This window comes from Lynx canadensis, chromosome A3 (genome assembly GCF_007474595.2).
Source record: "Lynx canadensis isolate LIC74 chromosome A3, mLynCan4.pri.v2, whole genome shotgun sequence".
Taxonomy (NCBI): domain Eukaryota; kingdom Metazoa; phylum Chordata; class Mammalia; order Carnivora; family Felidae; genus Lynx; species Lynx canadensis.
The window spans coordinates 51,462,575-51,482,801 of NC_044305.1; the positions used below are offsets into that span (position 1 = coordinate 51,462,575).

Sequence of the window (20,227 nt, forward strand, 5' to 3'; positions counted from 1 at the left end):
CTTATGTTATAGATGTCTCAAAGTACATTTACATTCACTGTAAACTGCACTGAGCAATCTTATAATTTTTCTTTTAGTCATCAAATATATTTTAAAGAACAATAAAGATGGATCCACTAGACAGAGATCACCAAGGGAATAAAATACTCTAACAACACTGTAAACAAATTAGATCTAAAAGACATCTACAGAAAACTCTACCCAACACAGCAGAATGCATGTTACTCTCAAGTGTACACAGAGCATTCTCCAGCATAGACAGTGTGCCAGGGTATAAGACAAAACTCAAGAAATTAAAAAAAAAAAAACCCTGAAATCAAACAAAATATGTTTTCTTACAACAATGGAATGAAGGCAGAAATAAATTACAGAAAGAAATCTTAGAAATTCACAAATATGTGCATATTAAACAACATACTTCTAAAATAATCAGTGAGTCTAAAGAAATCACAAGGGAAGTTAGAAAATACCTTGAGATGAATGAAAATGAAGACACAACATATCAAAACTTATGGGATGAAGTTAAAATGGTACTTGGAAATTTATAGCAGAAAAGTCCTATATTTAAAAAGAAGAATGATCTCAAATGAATAACCTAAACCTGTGCCTTAAGACATAGAAAAAGAAGAGACAACTAAACATAAAGCAAGCAGAAGGAATGAAATAACAAAGATTAGAGCTGAAAATGGTGAAATACAGATTAAAAAAAATAATAGAGAAAACTAAACAAAAAAATTCAATGAAAAAATGGACATAAAACTTACACATTTCTCCAAAGATGATATACACATGGCCAAAAATCATATAAAAAGGTGCTAAACATCACTAATCATTACAGAAATGAAAATTAAAATCACAGTAAGATCATTTTATACCCATTAGGATGGCTACTATGAAAAACAAAACCAGGAAATGACAAGTGTTGGTGAGATGAGCAGCAGTTGGAATCCCTGTGCACTATTGGAGGGAGCGTACAATAGTGGAACCACTATGGAAAACGGTATGACAGTTTCTCAAAAAATTAAAATTAGAATCACCATACGATCCAGCAATCCCATTTGCGTGCATATATATGAAAGCAGTGGAATCAGTATCTTGATACTTGTACACAAATCTTCCTAAAAGCTTTATTCACAATAGTCAAGAGGTATAAGCAATCCATACATCCATTGACAGATTAATGGATAAACAAAATGTTGTTATATATACAATGGAACTTTATTCAACCTTAAAAAAAAAGAGGAAATCCTGTCACATTCTATACCATGAATGAAGTTTGAAGACAATGTGCTAAAGGACATAAGCCAGGCACCAAAAGGCAAATACCGTATGATTCCACTTGTATGAGGTATCTAAAGTAGTCACAGTCAAAGTAATAGAAAGTTGGATGGTGGTCACCAGGGGAGGGAGGAGGAGGAAATGGAGAGCTGTTTAATATGTGAATGTGAATTTCAGTTTTGCAAAAAGAAAAAGTTATGTAGATCTGTTTAACAACAATGCAAATATACTTAACACTACTGAATTGTACAGTTAAAAATGGTTAAGGGGCTCCTGGGTGGCTCAGTCGGTTGGGCTCAGTCAGTTGGGCGTCCGACTTCAGCTCAAGTAATGATCTCACGGTCCGTGAGTTCGAGCCCCGCGTCGGACTCTGGGCTGATGGCTCAGAGCCTACAGCTTGCTTCCAATTCTGCGTCTCCCTCTCTCTCTGCTCCTCCCCTGTTCATGCTCTCTCTCTGTCTCAAAAATAAATGAACGTTAAAAAAAATTTTTTTTTAAATGGTTAAGATGGTAAATTTAATGTTAGGTATTTTTTACAACAATTAAATTTTTAAAAGTTACTTGAAAAATAGTAGAGAAAATCAAAAGTTAGTTTTTGAAAGGTTTTTAAAAGTGACAAAATTTTAGTTAGATTGACCAAGAAAAATAGACTCAAATTGCTGAAGTCAGGAATTAAATAAGGTATATTAATATTGACTTACAGAAATAAAAAATATTGGGGCACCTGGGTGTCTCAGATGGTTAAGTGTCAGACTCTTGGTTTTAGCTCAGGTCATGATCTCGTGGTTCGTGAGTTCGAGCCCTGAGTCAGGCTCCATTCTGGCAGCCTGCTTGATATTCTCTCTTTCCCCCCTCTCTGTCCCTCCCCCACTCATGCTCTCTTTCTCTCTTTCTCAAAATAAATAAACTTTTTTTTTTTTTTAAAGAAGTAGTAGGGGAGTCTGGGTGGCTTAGTTAAGGGTCTAACGCTTGGTTTCAGCTCAGGTCATGACTTCTCATGGTTCATGAGTTTGAGCCCCGCATTGGGCTCTGTGCTAGCAGTGGGGAGCCTGCTTGGGATTCTCTCTCCCTCTCTCTCTGCTCCTCCCCCCGCTTATGCTCTTTCTCAAAAATAAGTAAATAAACTCTAAAAGTTTTTCAAAAAATTAAAAAAAAAGAAAAAGGACTATAAAGGAGTACTATGAACAATTATATGCTTGTAAATTAGATAATTTAGATGAAGTAGACAAATTCATAGACAAAAACTACCAAAACAACTTAAGAAGAAATAGAAAATGTGAACAGATCTATAATAAGAGATTGAGTTGGTGATTAAAAAACACCCAACAATGAAAAGCCCAGGATCCAATTGCTTCCCTGGTGAATTCTACTAAACTTTTTTTTTTTAATGTTTATTTATTTATTTATTAAAAATTTTTTTCAATGTTTATTTTTGAGACAGAGACAGAGCATGAACGGGGGAGGGTCAGAGAGAGGGAGACACAGAATTTGAAGCAGGCTCCAGGCTCCCAGCTGTCAGCACAGAGCCCGACATGGGGCGTGAACTCACAAATCACGAGATCATGACCTGAGCCCAAGTCGGACGCTTAACTGACCAAGCCACCCAGGCGCCCCTGTTTATTTATTTTTGAGAGAGAGAGTGTGTGAACAAGGGAGGGGCAGAGAGAAAGAGTGACAGAAGATCCCATGCAGGCTGTGTGCTGACAGCAGCAAGCCTGATGTGGTGCTCCACCTCACGGACCATGAGACCATGACATGAACTGAAGTCGGAGGCTTAACCAACTGAGCCACCCAGGTGCTCTTCTACTAAACTTTTAAATAAGAATGGATGTTTATCCTTCTTCTTCTTCTTTTTTTTTTTTTTAATGTTTTTATTTATTTTTGAGAGAGCACAAGCAGGGGAGCGGCAGAGAGAGAGGGAGACACAAATTCCAGAGCAGGCTCCAGGCTCTGAGCTGCCAGCCCAGAGCTCGATGCAGTGCTTGAACTCACAAACTGTGAGATTATGACCTGAGCCAAGTCGTCCACTCAACTGACTGAGCCACCCAGGCATCCCAGATGCTGATCCTTCTTAAACTCTTCAAAAAATTAGAAGAGAATGTAACACTTTCTAATGTAATCCATGATGAAACTATTACTCTGATTCCAAAGCCAGAAAAAGACAACAAAAGAAAACTACAGAGCAATATCTTTTAGGAATACACATGCAGAAATCCTTAGCAAAATGGGAGCAAACTGAATCCAGCTTCTACAATAGATTATACCAAGTAGGGCTTATCTCAGGAATGCAAAGTTGGTTCACATACAAAAATAAAACAATTAATTGCAAAATATTAATAGAATTAAAGGAAAAAAATCACATGATCATCTCAACAGGTTCAGAAAAAGCACTTAAAAAACCCCAATCATGGGGTTTGGGGAGGGATTCATCCCTCCATCAACAATGAAGGAATAGAAGGGAATTTCTTCACCTGGTAAAGGCTATCTACAAAAAAACAACAGCTGACATCATATTTAATGGCAAAAGACCAAAAACTTTCCCCCTAAGATCAGGAACAAGACAGAGATGTCCTCTTTCACTACCTCTTAAAAAAAATTCTTTTTTTAATGTTTATTTTTGAGAGAGACAGAGTGTGAGTGGGGAGGGGCAGAGAGAAAGGGAGACAGAATCCGAAGCAGGCTCCAGGCTCTGAGCAAGCTGTCAGCACACAGCCTGATGTAGGGCTTGAACTCACAAACCAGGAGATCATGACCTGAACCAAAGTCGGATGCTTAACCAACTGAGCCACCCAGGTGCCCCTCACTGCCTCTTTTTAACATTGTACTGAAGGTTCTAGCCAGGGCAATTAGGCAAGAAAAACAAATAAAAGGCATCCATATGGGAATGGAAGACATAAAAATAACTCTTTCATAAGTGACTTAATCTTATACATGGAAAACTCTTTAAGAGTTCTAAAAAAAACCTATTAGAGCTTAATGATAAAGGAATTCAACAAGGTTGCATATACAAGGTCAATTAAAAATCACTTGTCTTCTGTAAAATAGCAATGAACAATCCAAAATGAAATTAAGAAAACAATTCCATTTAGAATAGCATCAAAAAGAATAAAATACTTCTGAATAAACTTAAAGAAGTATAAGATTTATAGACTCAAAAGTACACATTTTTTAAAGGAATTAAAGAAGACCCAAATAAATGAAAAGATACCCCATGTTCATGAATTGGATGAAAATGTGTCCACACACAAGCTTACATATGAATGTTTATAGCAGCATTATCAAAACAGCAAAAGGTGGAAACAACTCAAATGTCCATCAACTGTAAATTTATAAACAAAATGTGGTATACCCACATAACAGTATTATCTAGGGGCACCTGGCTGGCTCAGTTGATACAATTTTAGATTTAAGAACATAGGACTCTTGATCTCGGGGTCATGAGTTCAAGTCCCACGTTGGGCGTGGAGCCTACTTAAAAAAAATATTAATCTGGCAAAAAAAGAATGAAGTACTGATGAACCTTGTGGTTCAATGTGGATGAATGTTGACAAAATTATACTAAGTGAAAGAAGCCAGTCAAAAGACAACATATTGTGTAATTCCATTTATGTGAAAATGTACAGAGTATGCAAATTCATAAACACAGAAAGTTGGCTAGTGGTTGCTAAGGGATGAGAGTGGGTATTGGGAGTGACTGCTAATACATATGGGGTCTCTTGGGGTGATCGAATTGTTCTATAATTAAATCATGGAAGCGCTGACCAACATTGTGAATATACTAAAAAGAAAAAAAAAAACTCATTCAGTTAAATTAAATTAAATCCTCTGGAGAGTGTGGGTATTTTTGTTAAGGCAGACAATCTAGCTGGTTAGGTTCAAACCACAAATTCCAACTCACCTTCTGTGGTCTATGGTTCCAAAGTCAGTTCAGTTTCCAGAGTGCTGACAGGGCTATTCAAGTTCCGTCCCACTTGTGTGCCATCTAGTGGCCAACTGAGGACCGTGGACGGTGGTCTGTCAGTTCAGCTCAGTTCTTTGGTATGTGGAGCAGGACCAGGTCCGTCCAGGGGTCGCTCCGAAAGGGGCCCTGGAGTTCATAAACAGGTTTGTAGGGTCACTTCCCTGAGCAACTCTCTCTGGGAAATTTCCCTGTTACTTTTGTTTCCTGCAGGTTCTAGTTTTTAGTCTTCTGATCAGAAAACTGAGGTTTTACCTAAGCAGCTCTGCCAGGCATTTTGCATTTCCGGCCAAGCAGCAGGAGGACGGAGTCGGAATAAAAGCAACACCATTTTTACCCTCTTGGGTTTCACCCTGTTGGGCCTACAGCTCAGTTGGAGAACTCTCTCCCCTTCAGAGTTTTGGCTCCTGGAACCCAACTAAATGGGAATTCTCACAGGTTCTTTTCACAGGCTGTTCTCTTTGCCTGGAAAGCTCCTTTCCCTTTTCTCCCTCAGGAAAGCTCTGCAGTGTCTTTCAGCCCCAGTTCAGCCATCACCACCTTTGGAAAATCTTTCTAGACTCCCTAGAATTAACCATTTTCTCCTCTGAGAAATTTCTCCGCATCCTACTCTTATTTCTAATGTTGGTTCTTACTGCACTATGTTCTGAGTCATTTTTTAATGGCCCCTGGTACACTGTGAGCTTTCTAAGGCCTGAACGTTTATTGCTGTTTCACTGTCTTCCAGTGCAGTGGCTGGCAAAAGTGTACACTCAATAAATGTTTCTTGAATTTGTTTACTTTTAGTTTACCCTCTCTACACTTCTATTTGGCATCTTTTTATCTGGTATGGGAAATTCATTAAGCTCATTAGAATTGTGTGTAGGGGCACCTGGGTGGCTCAGAAGGTTAAACTTCCAACTTCGGTTCAGGTCACAATCTCACAGTTTGTGGGTTCGAGCCTACATCGGGCTCTGTGCTGACAGCTCAGAGCCTGGAGCCTGCTTTGGATTCTGTGTCTCCCTCGCTCTCTGCCCCTCCCCTGCTCGTGCTCTGTCTCTCTCAAAAATAAAAATAATAAAAACATTTCTAAAAAATTTTTAAAAGGGCACCTGGGGGCTCAGTTGGCTAAATGACCAACTCTTGGCTTCGCTCAGGTCATGGTTTCACAGTTTATGAGTTCGAGTCCCACATCAGGCTCCTCAGCTGGCAGCATGGCAACTGCTCTCTCTCCCACTCTCTCTCCCACTCTGCCCTTCCCCCTCTCGCTGTCTCTGTCTCTCTCAAAATAAATAAACTTAAAAAAAAAAAAAAAAAAGAATTGCGTGTAAACTAAGCAGGTGACAAGCAAGGGCCTAAGAGATTTTTCTGGGTAATGAACATTCGTGCATGGACTTTATATATCTTTGGTGTTTTTAAAGCTTCTGTTTTCTACTTTTTGCCTGTATTCTGGCAGAAGTTGCCAGAAAGCTTGGTTCCAAATAGTTTAGAACTCATCACTGTACACAAAATTAAAAGGCCTTAGCTGTCCTCTGAAGGAATTTACAACTTGAAACAGGGAAATAGCCATGTCAAGTTTTCAAAAGTAGAGAATAATATTCAAGAATGATACCTCCTGATTAAATGTGGGGTTTAGAGGGATTATTAATTGGAAAGCAGTAGGAATAATTTTCAAAATGTTGATATGTTGACCCCAATAAACCCTCTCATGGGATGTTAAAGATATGTGCAAATGAATATCCTTTTAGTAAGCTACTGCTTTCATGCTGGTCTCTAACAATTTGGGGATTGAGATCTTCTTCTTGGTCCATATAAACAAAACTTAGGTTTCTAGTAGGAACACAAGCCAGTCACCTGCGGTACAATTTTAGATTGAAGAAGCTACTTGCCTGTTGCCCGGATTAGTGACGGTCATCAAGTGGAGGTTGCCTACTTGATCTTGTGGCATCAAAAATTCTAATATGACAGCGGGATTAGAAAGTACAGAAGGAAATTCCAAGGTTTTAGACGTGAGAAAAAATGATGTTTTTTCCTTCTGAAACACTGGGGTCTCCCCAGTGGAGTCAGGTGAGGCAGGTCAGGACACAGGAGCAAGTGCACTTGTGTGGCCCCACGGTGACTGGAGATTCTAGGTGAGGGGGTGTGTCTGAGGCACTGAACTCATGGTCCACCCAGTAAAGTCTTAAGGTTTAGGTGATCACAGTATGGTTTAGGGAGCACACCTGGAACAGACCTTTACTTTCAACTCTACAAAGTTAGAATTTGTGAGAATTTATACAGGAGAGGCTTTTAGCTCACCATTGCTCCACAGGTGGAGGAAAAATTGCCAACAATATCAAAAAAGATGTAAACAATAACCAATTTAACAAAACACATTCAAAAAATAAAGTTAGCATTTTGGTTACTATAGTATAATAATAATTTTGGCAAACCAGACAACACTACCTGAATTGGAATTGAGTAAAGTCCCCCCTTTTTCCCTGCCAAAAAACTCCAAACAAAAAGTTTAGGAACCATCTTAATAACATTTTTATGCATTTTTCTCCATCTATTTAAAATGGCTTTTTGTACCTTTTATGATGATATTGTGTAAGATTTTGGATCCTGCTTTTAGTATGTATTATAAGCATTACCTAAGAGATTTTTTAAAAAGGAAGGGATGGCATTTGTGTTTTTAGAAAGAAAACCCTAGGTGTGGACATTGTGCTGGTTCTTAGCTTTGAAAGTTCTTGTAGACTAGCTGACACTGGTAATGGCGTGATGTGTGCCCAGGTATGTGGTCAGTCATTTAGCAATCGCTGAGCTCCTACTGGGCACTGGGCCCTGGAAGTGGCTGGAAGGTACAGGATGAAAACAACACAGTCCTTTCCTCCCAGAGTCAACCTTCTGGTGGGAACAGAAACCAATATGCACAGACAGACCTGACAATAGGTTAGGGCCTGACTTCAAAAGTCCTTGACACAACATTTTTTTACATTTTTGTCAATTGATTAACACAGATCTTATTATTTTTTCAATGTTTATTTTTGAGAGAGAGAATGCGAGTGGGTTAGGGGCAGAGAGAGAGGGAGACACAGAATCTGAAGCAGGTTCCAGGTTCTGAGCTGTCAGCACAGAGCCCGATGCGGGCCTCAAACCCATGAACCCTAAGATCATGACCTGAGCCGAAGTCAGACACTTAACTGAGCCACCCAGGCGCCCCTGGGAACTTTCTACAGTTGAAGCGATGGAGTGTGTACATGTGGGGCAGGGAGAGGTTGTTGGGGGTGGAAACAATAGAAATCAGCCTGTACTAGCTCTACATTCTGGACAGATGGTGGTGCCACTACAGGAAATGAGGAAATGCAGACTTTAGGAAATGAAAGTGGGCCAGGGTGCCCACCCCTGGCCTCCTCCCCTGCCTGGCCAAGTGGTAATCCCCTCTGAAGATCCAGCTCCTCTAGGAGTCTTTCCTCCCCGGCTGCAGGGGCTGCTGCTGCTGCTGCGATCTAGCAAAGCCCTAAGCTCACCTTCACAACACTTCCCATGTGGTGCTGTAATTGCCCATCTCTCCTACTTGGGCTAGAGGAAGCCAAAGATCTGACCTGCCCAGGGCGGGAAAAGACTGTGAGACTCACATCACAGAGGCCCTGGAATCTCTACGTTTAAGGAGGACTAAGGCTCAGGGAGGGAGGGTGCAGTGGAAGAGGAAGAGGTGCCCCTTGAGAGCACCATACACAGTGCCTCAGGGCTTGCAAAGTGATGTATTAAGATCTCTATCTCTTTTGTTAAGAAGTTCAAAATAACCAGAATTATGGTGAGTAGCAGGAAGACTCCACCCCCATTCTATATGGTTCCAAGATTTGGGTTATACACAGTAACTAGATCATTTTCTTTTATTCATACACGAGTATACTTTATAATTAGAACTACTTTAATTTTCTCTCTCACATACACAAACACACACATATATACATCTCACCCCCCACCCAAGTAACAGCGTAGAAATATGTATAAGTTTGGAACCACAGGAATACTTGGTTCAAATTCTGGATATGCCACTTTTAAGTCATGCAACCTCCAGGACCTACTTAACATCACTGTGCAACTCCTCTGCTATGAACTGGAAAGAATTTTAAGTAACTCATACAATTGTAAGGATTAAATAAGATAGTATTTGTGGAAACCGCCTTGCGATCTTTATGTAGAGAATGTTTAATTTGATATTTTTACATGGATGTAGATACAGGACTACTTAAATTGTGTTCCAAAGAAACTACATTTAAAATTGGCTTTAAGTGAACCTTTTTGAAAAAAATTGATATAATTGACATATAACATTATATTAATATCAGATGTACATGATTCAATATCTACACTTGTAAAATGATCACAGGAAGTCTACTTATCTATTACCATACATAATTATAAAATTTTTTATTCTCATAAGAACTTTTAAGATCTGCTCTTGGCAACTTTCAAATATACAATATAATGTTATTAACTATAGTCACCTTGCTGTATAGGACATCTTCATTTCATTTTATAATGAAGTTTGTACCTTCTGACTTCTTTTAACCATTTTTCCCACTTTGACACCCCACTTCTGGCAACCACCAATCTGTTCTCTGTATTCGAGGACCTTTTTTTTTTAAGATTCCATATGTTCATGAGTTCATATGGTATTTGTTTTTCTCTGACTTATTTCACTTAGCATAATGCCTTCCAGTTCCATCCATGTTGTTGCAAAGGGCAAGATTTCCTTCTTTTTTGTGGCTGAATAATATTCCATTGCATAATACACCACAATTTCTTTATCCATTCATCTGTGGATGGACACTGAAGTTGTTTCCAAAACAGTTTTCTTATTAGAGATTTTATTTTTTTAAGTAATCTCTACACCCAACGTGGGCCTCAAACTCACAACCCCAGGATCAGGAGTTGCATGTGCCACTACCTGGGCCAGCCAGGGACCACCCCCTCACCAGCTGTTTTCTTAAACATTAGTCCTATCTTCTCATAGTTCTAGGTCTCAAAGTCATTCAAATGAAACAATGTGCAATAGGATTACTCTTAATAATTATGAACATTTATTAAGCACCAAGAGTATACTGCAATGGTTGCTATACAAAAACATAATTAACAATATAGTGTCCCTGCCATCAAGCTTACATTCTAAAATGAAATACAACAATAATGCTGTAAGCCTACCTCAAAATTTCTTTAACTTAGAAATGGCTATTTTGGCAAGTGAGGCAAAATGACCTATCATTTTAGATACAATATTAATAAGGCTTTGAACATGATCCAAAGAATGTTTTACTTGTACCCAGACATTTCCCCCAATTATGTTAGGCTTGGTATGAAAAAGAGCACTTAGAAATTGGGTAAGAACAATGAATTATTTCAAATTGCCTTGTAGGACTTTAAACAGAGAAATGCTTACTAGCCTGAGTTTTTCCACAGCCAGGGAAAACCCCATGAAAAGTATTATGAACTCAACCAAGTCTTCTATTCCACTTGCAACTTTTCGACTTCCTCTTCCTTTCCCACAGGTAAGGGCTCCAATGATGTCCCTTATCAAGGAAGGAAGTATTGCATCTAGACAAAATACCCTAGAGTACTAGAACTTCCAGGAAATACCAATTCTTATTTTATTTTATTTTTTTTTTAAGACACTCGATAAGATTATTTATTTATTTATTTATTTTTTTTAATGAAATTTATTGACAAATTGGTTTCCATACAACACCCAATTCTTATTTTAAAAGAGTGAGCAAAGACAGTAGTGGGACATCTGGCTACAGGAGAGGCCTGGCTGTGTAAGATATGTAAACAAGCTGAGCTGAGTTCATGCATCTTCAAAATGATTCAGACTGGGTAAATGGTTGCTCTTCTGTTCCTTATTTCTGCCGTAGGGGTATTTGAGAATTTAGCATCAAGACCCCAAACTGCCAAAGCCTGTACTATTTGGCCTATATCCATAGTATAGTATTTAATAAATACTTTCAAGGTTTTCCTTGCTGGTTACATATTAGCTGACGAAGGCACACAGAGGGATTTTGATTCTTACTGTCCAATGCAAAGACTGTTTTAAACTTCTGAGTATATACAGTCTTAAACTATATATTGTTTATTTTCAATCATTGATAATTCTTTGAACTCTAAAAGAACACTAAAAAATAATTGGTTATAAGTTATCTGAAAACCAAGATAGAATTTACTCTTGTAAAGTGCATGCACAAACTTTTAAAAAATACATGCATACAAATACTTTAATGGCAGAGTGAGTAGCATCCTGAGGTGTTTTTTTTTTTTTTTTTTTAATGGCAAAACAGTATTTCAGCAATTTTTTAAAAAACCAATACTTTCCTCCTTAGAAGTCTGTCTTGGGAACTTACTTTTAAATGAAAAATAGCAGCAGCAACATTTAACAATTGCTCACAAAATTTGCATTGCGAACAAGTTTGCCAAGAAAGAATGGTCTAGAAACTTCAGGATAAACTTTTAAAAAACATTTTATAAAGTAGAATGATTCACTACTTTTGATCTAAAATTGACATTTAAACATCCCCTTCCAATTTAAAAATGTCATTTTTACCTCCTACTTAAATAAAATCCAATTATGAGATTTGAAATGAAAAACTTGAAACACATATCAATATCATTCTTTTAATAAGATGACAAAAATTAATTTCAATGTGTTTCCCAAAAAAAGGAGAGGAAAAAAAAATCTCATCTTAGTGGTGGCAAATGAATTTGGGTTTACAAATCTCAATCAATGCACTTATTTTTGGTATTGCATGAAACAGCTAGGATTCCTGAATTAAGTATGTTTCTAAGGCAAGGCAAATTTGATTATGTATGAAGCACAGATATTAGTCAGCATGGTTATAAAGGCAAGAAGACCAATACATATAAATTCACTTGTTTTTAAGCGATACATTCTAAGCTACATAAAATTTAATTTTGTGTCCTATTCTAAGACTACATCTTTGACCTTAAGCTTAGAAGCATAATTGCTGTAATCCATTAAAAAATACTTCATTTTTTCCAATATTGTAAAGTGTACTGAATTTTCAAATGTCTAGTATAAATTTTTTTTGCAAAAAATTTAAAAAGGCATACTATTAGCTAGCTATAACTACTATGTTAAGTAACTGTATGAAGGAAGAGTTTCACAAGGAGAACAAAATATAAAACTAAGCATAGTAATTATTGAATTTAACAAAAAATGAAATCAAGTAGTTTTGAATGCACTTGTTTCTTGTCTTAGTAATGTGTATATTCATTTTATAACTACTAGTTTGATAAACATACTAACATTCTACAAGATTTGTTTTTCTTGGTTGGTTATTTTTCTTCCTTATATCCTCCCCAACAGCTGTTGGAATTTATTTTCTTTCAAATACAAAGTAAAATAATGTTTCTATTGTATCTGAGTCATGTGAAAGCTGACTCCCTATTTTCATTTTTAAAAGTTAAATTAATTTTTTTGGACCTTGATTAACATGTAACATTTAACCATGTGTTTTTGCTGTTAAGTATAGTCTACATTTCAACAAACTGACAGGGTATTTAACAAAAGCATCATGATCTCATCTGTGTTTTAAATATGATTACACAGCTTTTTTTCTTTTTTTAATGAGAAAAAGGAGATAAAGAAAACCATTCATATAGGCCCTCTTCACTCTCAATTATTTTGAGATACAGCTTTAAACAGGGTGGACCAAGTCAAGTAATGTTGGTAATCTCTTTTCTTTGCACAGAAGAGAAAAAACAAAAGAAAGGAAGTTATTTCCTTCCTAAAGTCTCAGCTAGTTTCTTAAGTCTTTTCTTCAGCTCCAACGGAAATTTCTCATAGCACTTCTTACAGACTGGCTTCATGTCAAACTCCACAAATTTATTCCTAAAGACAGTAACAATAATAAAAGAAATCAGTAGAAAGGTATTTAATACAGATATATAAATAATGTGAGGTAATTTTACTGAAGTAAATGAAGATACAATATGGTGACATTAATATTCATAGCAAAAAATGAATTCTAATCTTAATTCTTGTCACTGTGGAGATGTACAAAAATTATAATACCATTGGGAAAAAAATTGTCCTTATAAATTGATCTTATACATCTCTCTGTTTAATACAGAATGTACATTACATTTTAGTCCGTGCTCACATGTATACAGGAAATCTAATGTCAATATAATTTAGGTAAGTAAAGTCAATCACATGTTAATGTACCACAAGAACACTTTAAAGAACAGTTATTAAAAGCCAGGAGTTGTATTTTTGTAATGTGAATGACTTTCTCTTTGTTGAAGGCAATATCATTGTACTTAATATTTTAAATTAGGGAGCTATAGGTTTTATCTTTCCTTGCATGAAATGATTTGCCTCCTACCTCCAGCACCAAAAAAATTATCTTCAAAAAAATCTGAAATCATAATGGTTTTTTGGTTGGTTGTCTGACAGAAAAGTTGGTAGGGGAGATATAAGAATGTTTTTAATCACTCTTAAAAAACAGAAATGAAATAGATTGCCTGTGGTTCCATTTTGTGAATGGTTAGCTGTATGGAGAACTCAATGTTTTAAAAGCTAGAGCAATACACATTATCTATCAATTTGTTTGTAAAACAGTTCTGGAGAGCACAGGTTTCTAGACAGCCTCCTAAGTATCTGTCATGCATTTCCACTTGGTAATACCATTACAATCGCTCATTACTGTTGAAATCGAGGGTCCTAAACTGTGAACTGAGTATATGCACAACCTTGTAACTTTTGCATTTTCCTAACTTGTATTTAGGCAGCATTTCTGGAACAAATTTAGTGGTACTTTGTTATCTATGACAAATGATTAAATCAGGTGATATAATTTTAAAGAATAAGGTTAATAACAAAGTTAATTCCTACTATATTTAAAATAAAAATCTTTTATTTTACAGCATTACATGGAAATTATTCTCTAGCTATTTTTCACAGAGCTCTTGATGCTGATAGAAATTCAAATGATCTTATTTTTCCATTGACAATTTGATTTAAATAGTACTAATGAGTTACAATATTCTCCCAAAGACTTCTTAGAACAAAAGCTATTAAAACTGCCATTTTTTTTAATGAGGGAAATAAATTATCATTGCTTTCAGAGATACTGCTAAGCAAACCTTCAATTGTTTTAATTTATATTTTAATTTTAATTCCTCTTTATAGAAGGAAACACGAGAACTGGAACAATAAAAAACTTTCATTGGAGTGCAGAACACAGTGATAACCATGAAGGAAAAAAGGACAATCATGCTAGGAATTCAACAGAATTTCAAAGATTGAAATATTTCCCATAAAAATCAGGAATAAAGTAAGTAGGCTTTGAAAACATCAAGAAAATGAATCCATAAACAGTAGCATATGGGTACTCTGTGAAAGCAGATTACATACACCAAAGACATTAGAGCTCTTATTATGTACAGTAGATGGTCTTTGCTTAGATATGAAACATGCTGAAAGGATTTAACTTAATGCAGAACTTAGAACATGTGATGATTGGAGTTTATCAATTAAATCATTTTAGGCAAAGAAACTGAAAACCAGGATTTTAAAAGCTGCAATTATCAGAGAAAAATACTTTAAAACTTTCCCTAATATCTACTAAATAGAGATTGAAATTCTTCCCTTTGAATCTACTTAAAAAAAAAAAGAAGAATCTTAGTAATTACCCAAAAGGCCCAGCTCTACAGAGGACAACTACTTGTATTTCCATCTCTGGCGGCTACAAACACATGCCAAAAGGAAGAGACAACAAAAAAGCAAGAGACAAAAAGAGAACAAAACACATTCTAAAGGACTAACCAAAGAAGAAAGTAGTGAAAATGATGATAGAAGGGACAGAAAAGTTTACAAACAGACTGGCTTTTTCTTTTTCTGCTTGTCTTTATCCTTTGCTTCTCTCTCCCGTTTGGCAAGTCGCCTCTTAAATTCTTCTGGCATTTTTTCATAACAGTGTTTGCAGACTGGTTTGAGATCAATTTCAACAAACTTATCCCTTTGAGCAGGACAAAGAAGGAATAGAAGAAACAACATAAAACAATTAAAGGAAGAACCTTTACATTCAGAGGCCTAAATAGAAAGAATAAGGAATCAGATAATTATTTTTAAAAATACTCTATTTAAAAAAATGTTAACCTAAAGTTTTGGTCTTAGGATTCACACGGGACTAAACCGCAGACTTACTTGAGTGTTAATTTAGTGTTGCAGGTAGAACAGGCAAAACAGTTCACACACCAGGCCTTATTCAGAGCAGAGACCACTGGAGAAAGAGCAAAGACACATGGTCACACACTTTGGCGTTCAAAGTGGCAGAGCTGACATCCTCAACTCAAACAGAGCTAAGGGCGCCTCCACAACACTTAGAAGAGGTTCTGAGAGGCTTTTTTGCAAAAGAATCACAGGACTAAAAATCTCAGTGCCATTAATTAATGTTTACTGAATCAATCCAATTAATAAATTAATTAAAGGCTATTTTTTCACATTATTAAAAAAACTGAGCACTTAATGTCTTCCGTGACTGTAGGGTTCATCTTAAGGAAGATTACCATTGCCTTTTTCAATCTTTATTTATAGTTAAAACTTTTCTTCTTCCCTTTAGAGTATCCTGTGAGGCACATAAACAGTATGTACCATACCTTCCCGCCAAAGCCTGCCCTCTCACTCTGTGCATGGTGCAGTGTGTATTTAACATGCATTACGTCACTCAGATGAGCTTTTCTGGCACAGGCCCTGCCTACCAGCACAGTCTCCACTACCACTGGCCCAACAAAGAAATATAGACTAGATAAGTAATTAAAAAACAATCCAGACGTTAACTTATTTGCCTGTCTTCCATAGCTGACAAAAAGGAGAGCTTCCTTTGACAGCTTCTTTCACCTGACCACTATGTCACATAGGAGGGAGCTAAGTTTTATTTTCTATGGCACTAAAGATTGCTCTCCTGAAGTAATCCTTTTGCAAACTGCATCATGGGCAGTGTTTCACAAAGTATTTCCCAGGTTGGGTTTTCTGACGAGAAACACGAAGCATGTTGAAAACAGGAATGTTTAAATCTTTGCCAGGAAGTTTCTGGCAAAACTGTGCTAGTGGCTATTAGCAAACACAGCTGCTTCCTTTCTGTCCCAGTTAATCAGCCCTGCCTACTTACAATACAAGGCTGGTAAGTGCTAGAAATGTCTACAGAAAACTGCCAGGTTTTAGCATCTGCAGGGTTAAAGTGACTCTCGCTAACTACCAAGGCAGATTAAGCTGTTCCTAATACAGCTTCCAAGTTCTATAAATCCAGGGCATGGAAATAGAAACAGATCTCAAGGTTGGCCATGAATGGTTCACACAATACGTACTGTAACAAGCCTGAGGCACTGCCCTAAAATATTGTCATAAAGGAGTAACAAATCCAACTTGTACTATATTATCATCTCTGCTATGAATTACTTGAGAAATATGCCAAAGAAAAAGTAACTGATAATGGTCAAATGACAAATAGTAATCAATCTCTTTCTGTTTTTGTGTCATAATTTTGACACAAAATTATGCCATATAAAATCCCTACAGATACTTACCATCACCTTCTATAACACGGTTACAGTGGAAACAAACATCACCAAATAGCTGAAAATGAAAAAAAAAAAAGTGGTAAAAATTCAAGACATGTTAGAACTAAGGTTTAGAACACCAAACATTTAACACGGTTTCAGTTCTTTCTACCACTTAAAAATAAACAGCTGGCTACCTAGATCCAGAATTTACCCTTATTAGAGAAAATGAGTAAAGTGCATTGACTAGTTTTTACTTTTTACAGTGAAGATAATTTACTTTTCATCACTATCAAAACCCAGAAAATGGCTTTGGAAATGTCCCAGATTTAAGGAGGCTAAAGGAAATGACAACCCTAGACTGGCTCTAGTACTGAAGTGGAAAAAAATGATTCAATGACATTATGGGTTCAAGTGACAAAATTGGAATAAATATAATAAAGTATTATATCAATACTGATTAACTATGATTATGTGAGACCACTCCATATTCTTGGGAAATAAAAACTGAAGTATTTAGGGGTAAAGGGCCATGATGAACTTCTGAAATACTTCAGAAAAAAATGTGTGTATATATGAATACATACATTTGTATATGAATATCTGTGCATTTATTGTGTGTTTTTACAGAGAGTGGGCCAATGCAAATGATGAAGTAAAAGGTACATAGGTATTCTTCATATTTTTATTTTACAACCTTTCTGTTGACTCTGAAATTATTTCCCAAGTAAAACATTAAAAAATAAAATCTATAGTCCAAAGTACATTTTCCAAGAGCTTTCCTTGTAGCTAAAATATTAAGCTCAAACTTATAAAAGTATATCTAGTATCCAATAAGTATGATCAATACCTGGTTATAGTGGGTTTCACAATATGCCAGGCCTTTCCTTTCATAATGTCGATGTCCAAGAAATGGCTTTTCACACTTGGCGCAAACAAAATGCTGAAAAAAATTGCTAGAGGTAATTTTTGAGCTGCCATATTTTATTTATTTAATAAAGTAAAACCCCAAAGTTAAATTATTCTCAGAGAAGGTACATGAAAGTTTGAGGTAGTTATTTCATTTGGCCAGGGGTAACCCTGGGACACTTTCAGTCTTAACTTAATTCAGGTGTCTTGAGTTTTTGACACGTTACTTTAAGACACAGCCTTTTTAAACAACACAGAATGAGGGGCGCCTGGGTGGCGCAGTCGGTTAAGCGTCCGACTTCAGCCAGGTCATGATCTCGCGGTCTGTGAGTTCAAGCCCCGCGTCAGGCTCTGGGCTGATGGCTCAGAGCCTGGAGCCTGTTTCCGATTCTGTGTCTCCCTCTCTCTCTGCCCCTCCTCCGTTCATGCTCTGTCTCTCTCTGTCCCAAAAATAAATAAACGTTGAAAAAAAAAAAAATTAAACAACACAGAATGAGAAAAGAGGTCAACACGTTAATATCATCTATAAGGGAGGGGCTGCTGCTGGAAATGGACCATGACACTCCTGCCTCGAGAAGGATTTAAGAACAAAAAAGCACACCCTATATCATTACTGAGAGATCACAAAAGTGTGTATATTCTGTATTCTTAATTTTCTACAACGTCATTTGTCTTGAAAATGTCCGTATTTAATCTTTAGAATTTCCTAATCTTGCCAGCACCTCTGAATGATGGAAATTCAAAAGTACTAGTTAACCCTTCCACCATTTACGACTCACCTCCACATGCCACTGCTTGCCCATAGCATTCACCACGCGCCCTTCAATGGGCCGTCGACAAGCGCCACAGATGGGGACCCCCATTTTATCATGGCACGGCAGACAGTACAGCTCTCCTTTCAGCTCCCGGGCATCAGCAGTCAGCTCCTTCCTGTCCATGAGAAATATATCCAACTGAATACTACTACTGAGAGAGAAAAACAGGCAACTGAGGAGACTGACATACTTTTTAGCAGGTTTTTGAAGATCTCACTATAACAATCCCCATAACCTTCTTTTCCCCACTCTTAGTAGTGCTCACAGTAACCTAAATTAATAGGCTTGAACCGGTTTCAGATTCCTATCAAAACATCAATGTCGGGGCGCCTGGGTGGTGCAGTCAGTTAAGCGTCCGACTTCAGCCAGGTCACGATCTCGCGGTCCGTGAGTTCGAGCCCCGCGTCAGGCTCTGGGCTGATGGCTCAGAGCCTGGAGCCTGTTTCTGATTCTGTGTCTCCCTCTCTCTCTGCCCCTCCCCTGTTCATGCTCTATCTCTCTCTGTCCCAAAAATAAATAAACGTTGAAAAAAAAAATTAAAAAAAAAAAAAAAAAACATCAATGTCAAGCAATAATGATAAAATGTACAAACAAGTCAGATATATACCATCACATTGGTCATATTTATCACTTCCTTTTCTATGATCACATGATAGTCCTTTTGTCTTCCTGAAAAAGCTAGAGAAGAATCATCACAGTGCTTGGGACAGACTTGGAGATGTTATCTTTACAAAATAACGGAGGTCTAAAGTTAGAGATTAGCTCCATTTACTAACAATTATTTAAACTGTCACCAGCTTTTAAGTTACAGGTTAACAGAAAATAAAAGAAATGCCCAGAACCTTCCTTCCCACAAATGCTTAAGTTCACTATTCTTTTCAGTCTCCTGCATCAATATTAACATTTAGGCAGAGGTGGCCCTAATTAGCCAAATGGACTTATTTACATTTCATCTGTTTTAAGTAATTCTCCAGAAGTACTAATGACAAATGAACAGAGAAAAATTCCACCAAAGGGAAATAGGCAAGAAAATGAAATAAGGTACAAACTGATAATCCCAAAATAAATGAGGTGGCTATACTCATAGCACAAAGCTGTTTTCTTGATCTTTAGCTTACCTTATCTCTGTCCACCCCCACTATAATTTAGCATGTATGTTCAAACTGATTATAGTAAAGTAACTTTTCCCGTTAAATTTTTAGATAGCAAATTTAAAAAATCATAGCTGAACAATTTATGAGTCTTTGAAGAAAAAAAATCCCTTTAGAAGTAAATAAAATTAAATAAATGTAGTTTAAGATATTTTAAGATAATACCCTAAGTATTACAACTGTAAAAGTTATATATGTACAAAGAGAAGACTTTTTAAAGGTTTTTTTTTTTTAAATCCTGTATTAAAAAAGCACAGTGATCAAAACAGTTTTTGGGATAACTGAATTTTACCACTAACTGAATACTAAAGGTATATGTATATATGTTATATGTACACACACACACAGGGTGTGGGGAGAGTGTGCTGCACACACTCAAATGTGGCAAAATGTTAAGTGATGAAACTCAATGATGGGTATGTAGGTATTCTTTGTATTAGTCTCTTGACTTCTTTATAGGTTTAAAATGTTCCAGATTACAAGGTGGAGAAAAACAATCTGGTGTGCTGGAGTAAAAGATACAGAAAAAAAGTGATGTTTTACTTTATTTCCACGATTTGTGCAATAAAAAGGGAAGA

The 20,227-nt window shown here is 36.7% G+C and overlaps 1 protein-coding gene and 1 long non-coding RNA gene across 13 annotated transcripts in view; one reads left to right on the plus strand and one right to left on the minus strand.

Annotated features, from left to right (window-relative positions):
• The first annotated feature begins 876 nt into the window (after positions 1-876).
• LOC115510433 lies at positions 877-20,217 on the plus strand. Its single transcript, XR_003967720.2, has 3 exons — positions 877-1,000; positions 14,406-14,550; positions 20,109-20,217. It is a non-coding gene; the product is annotated as an uncharacterized LOC115510433 (long non-coding RNA).
• The window catches only part of LIMS1 (LIM zinc finger domain containing 1), a 157,011-nt gene continuing 147,899 nt past the window's right edge, over positions 11,116-20,227 (minus strand). For 11 of the 12 annotated variants that reach the window (XM_030310277.1, XM_030310280.2, XM_030310282.1 and 8 more), the window contains 5 exons: positions 18,463-18,613; positions 17,625-17,717; positions 16,802-16,850; positions 15,423-15,498; positions 11,116-13,103 (listed from right to left, as the gene is read on the minus strand). In XM_030310277.1, coding sequence (XP_030166137.1) covers positions 12,989-13,103; positions 15,423-15,498; positions 16,802-16,850; positions 17,625-17,717; positions 18,463-18,613 — 484 coding nt within the window. In that variant the 3' untranslated portion in view covers positions 11,116-12,988. Of the gene's footprint in view, positions 13,104-14,549; positions 15,235-15,422; positions 15,499-16,801; positions 16,851-17,624; positions 17,718-18,462; positions 18,614-20,227 lie in introns of those variants that run through there. The other variant, XM_030310288.1, reaches the window with a different exon arrangement.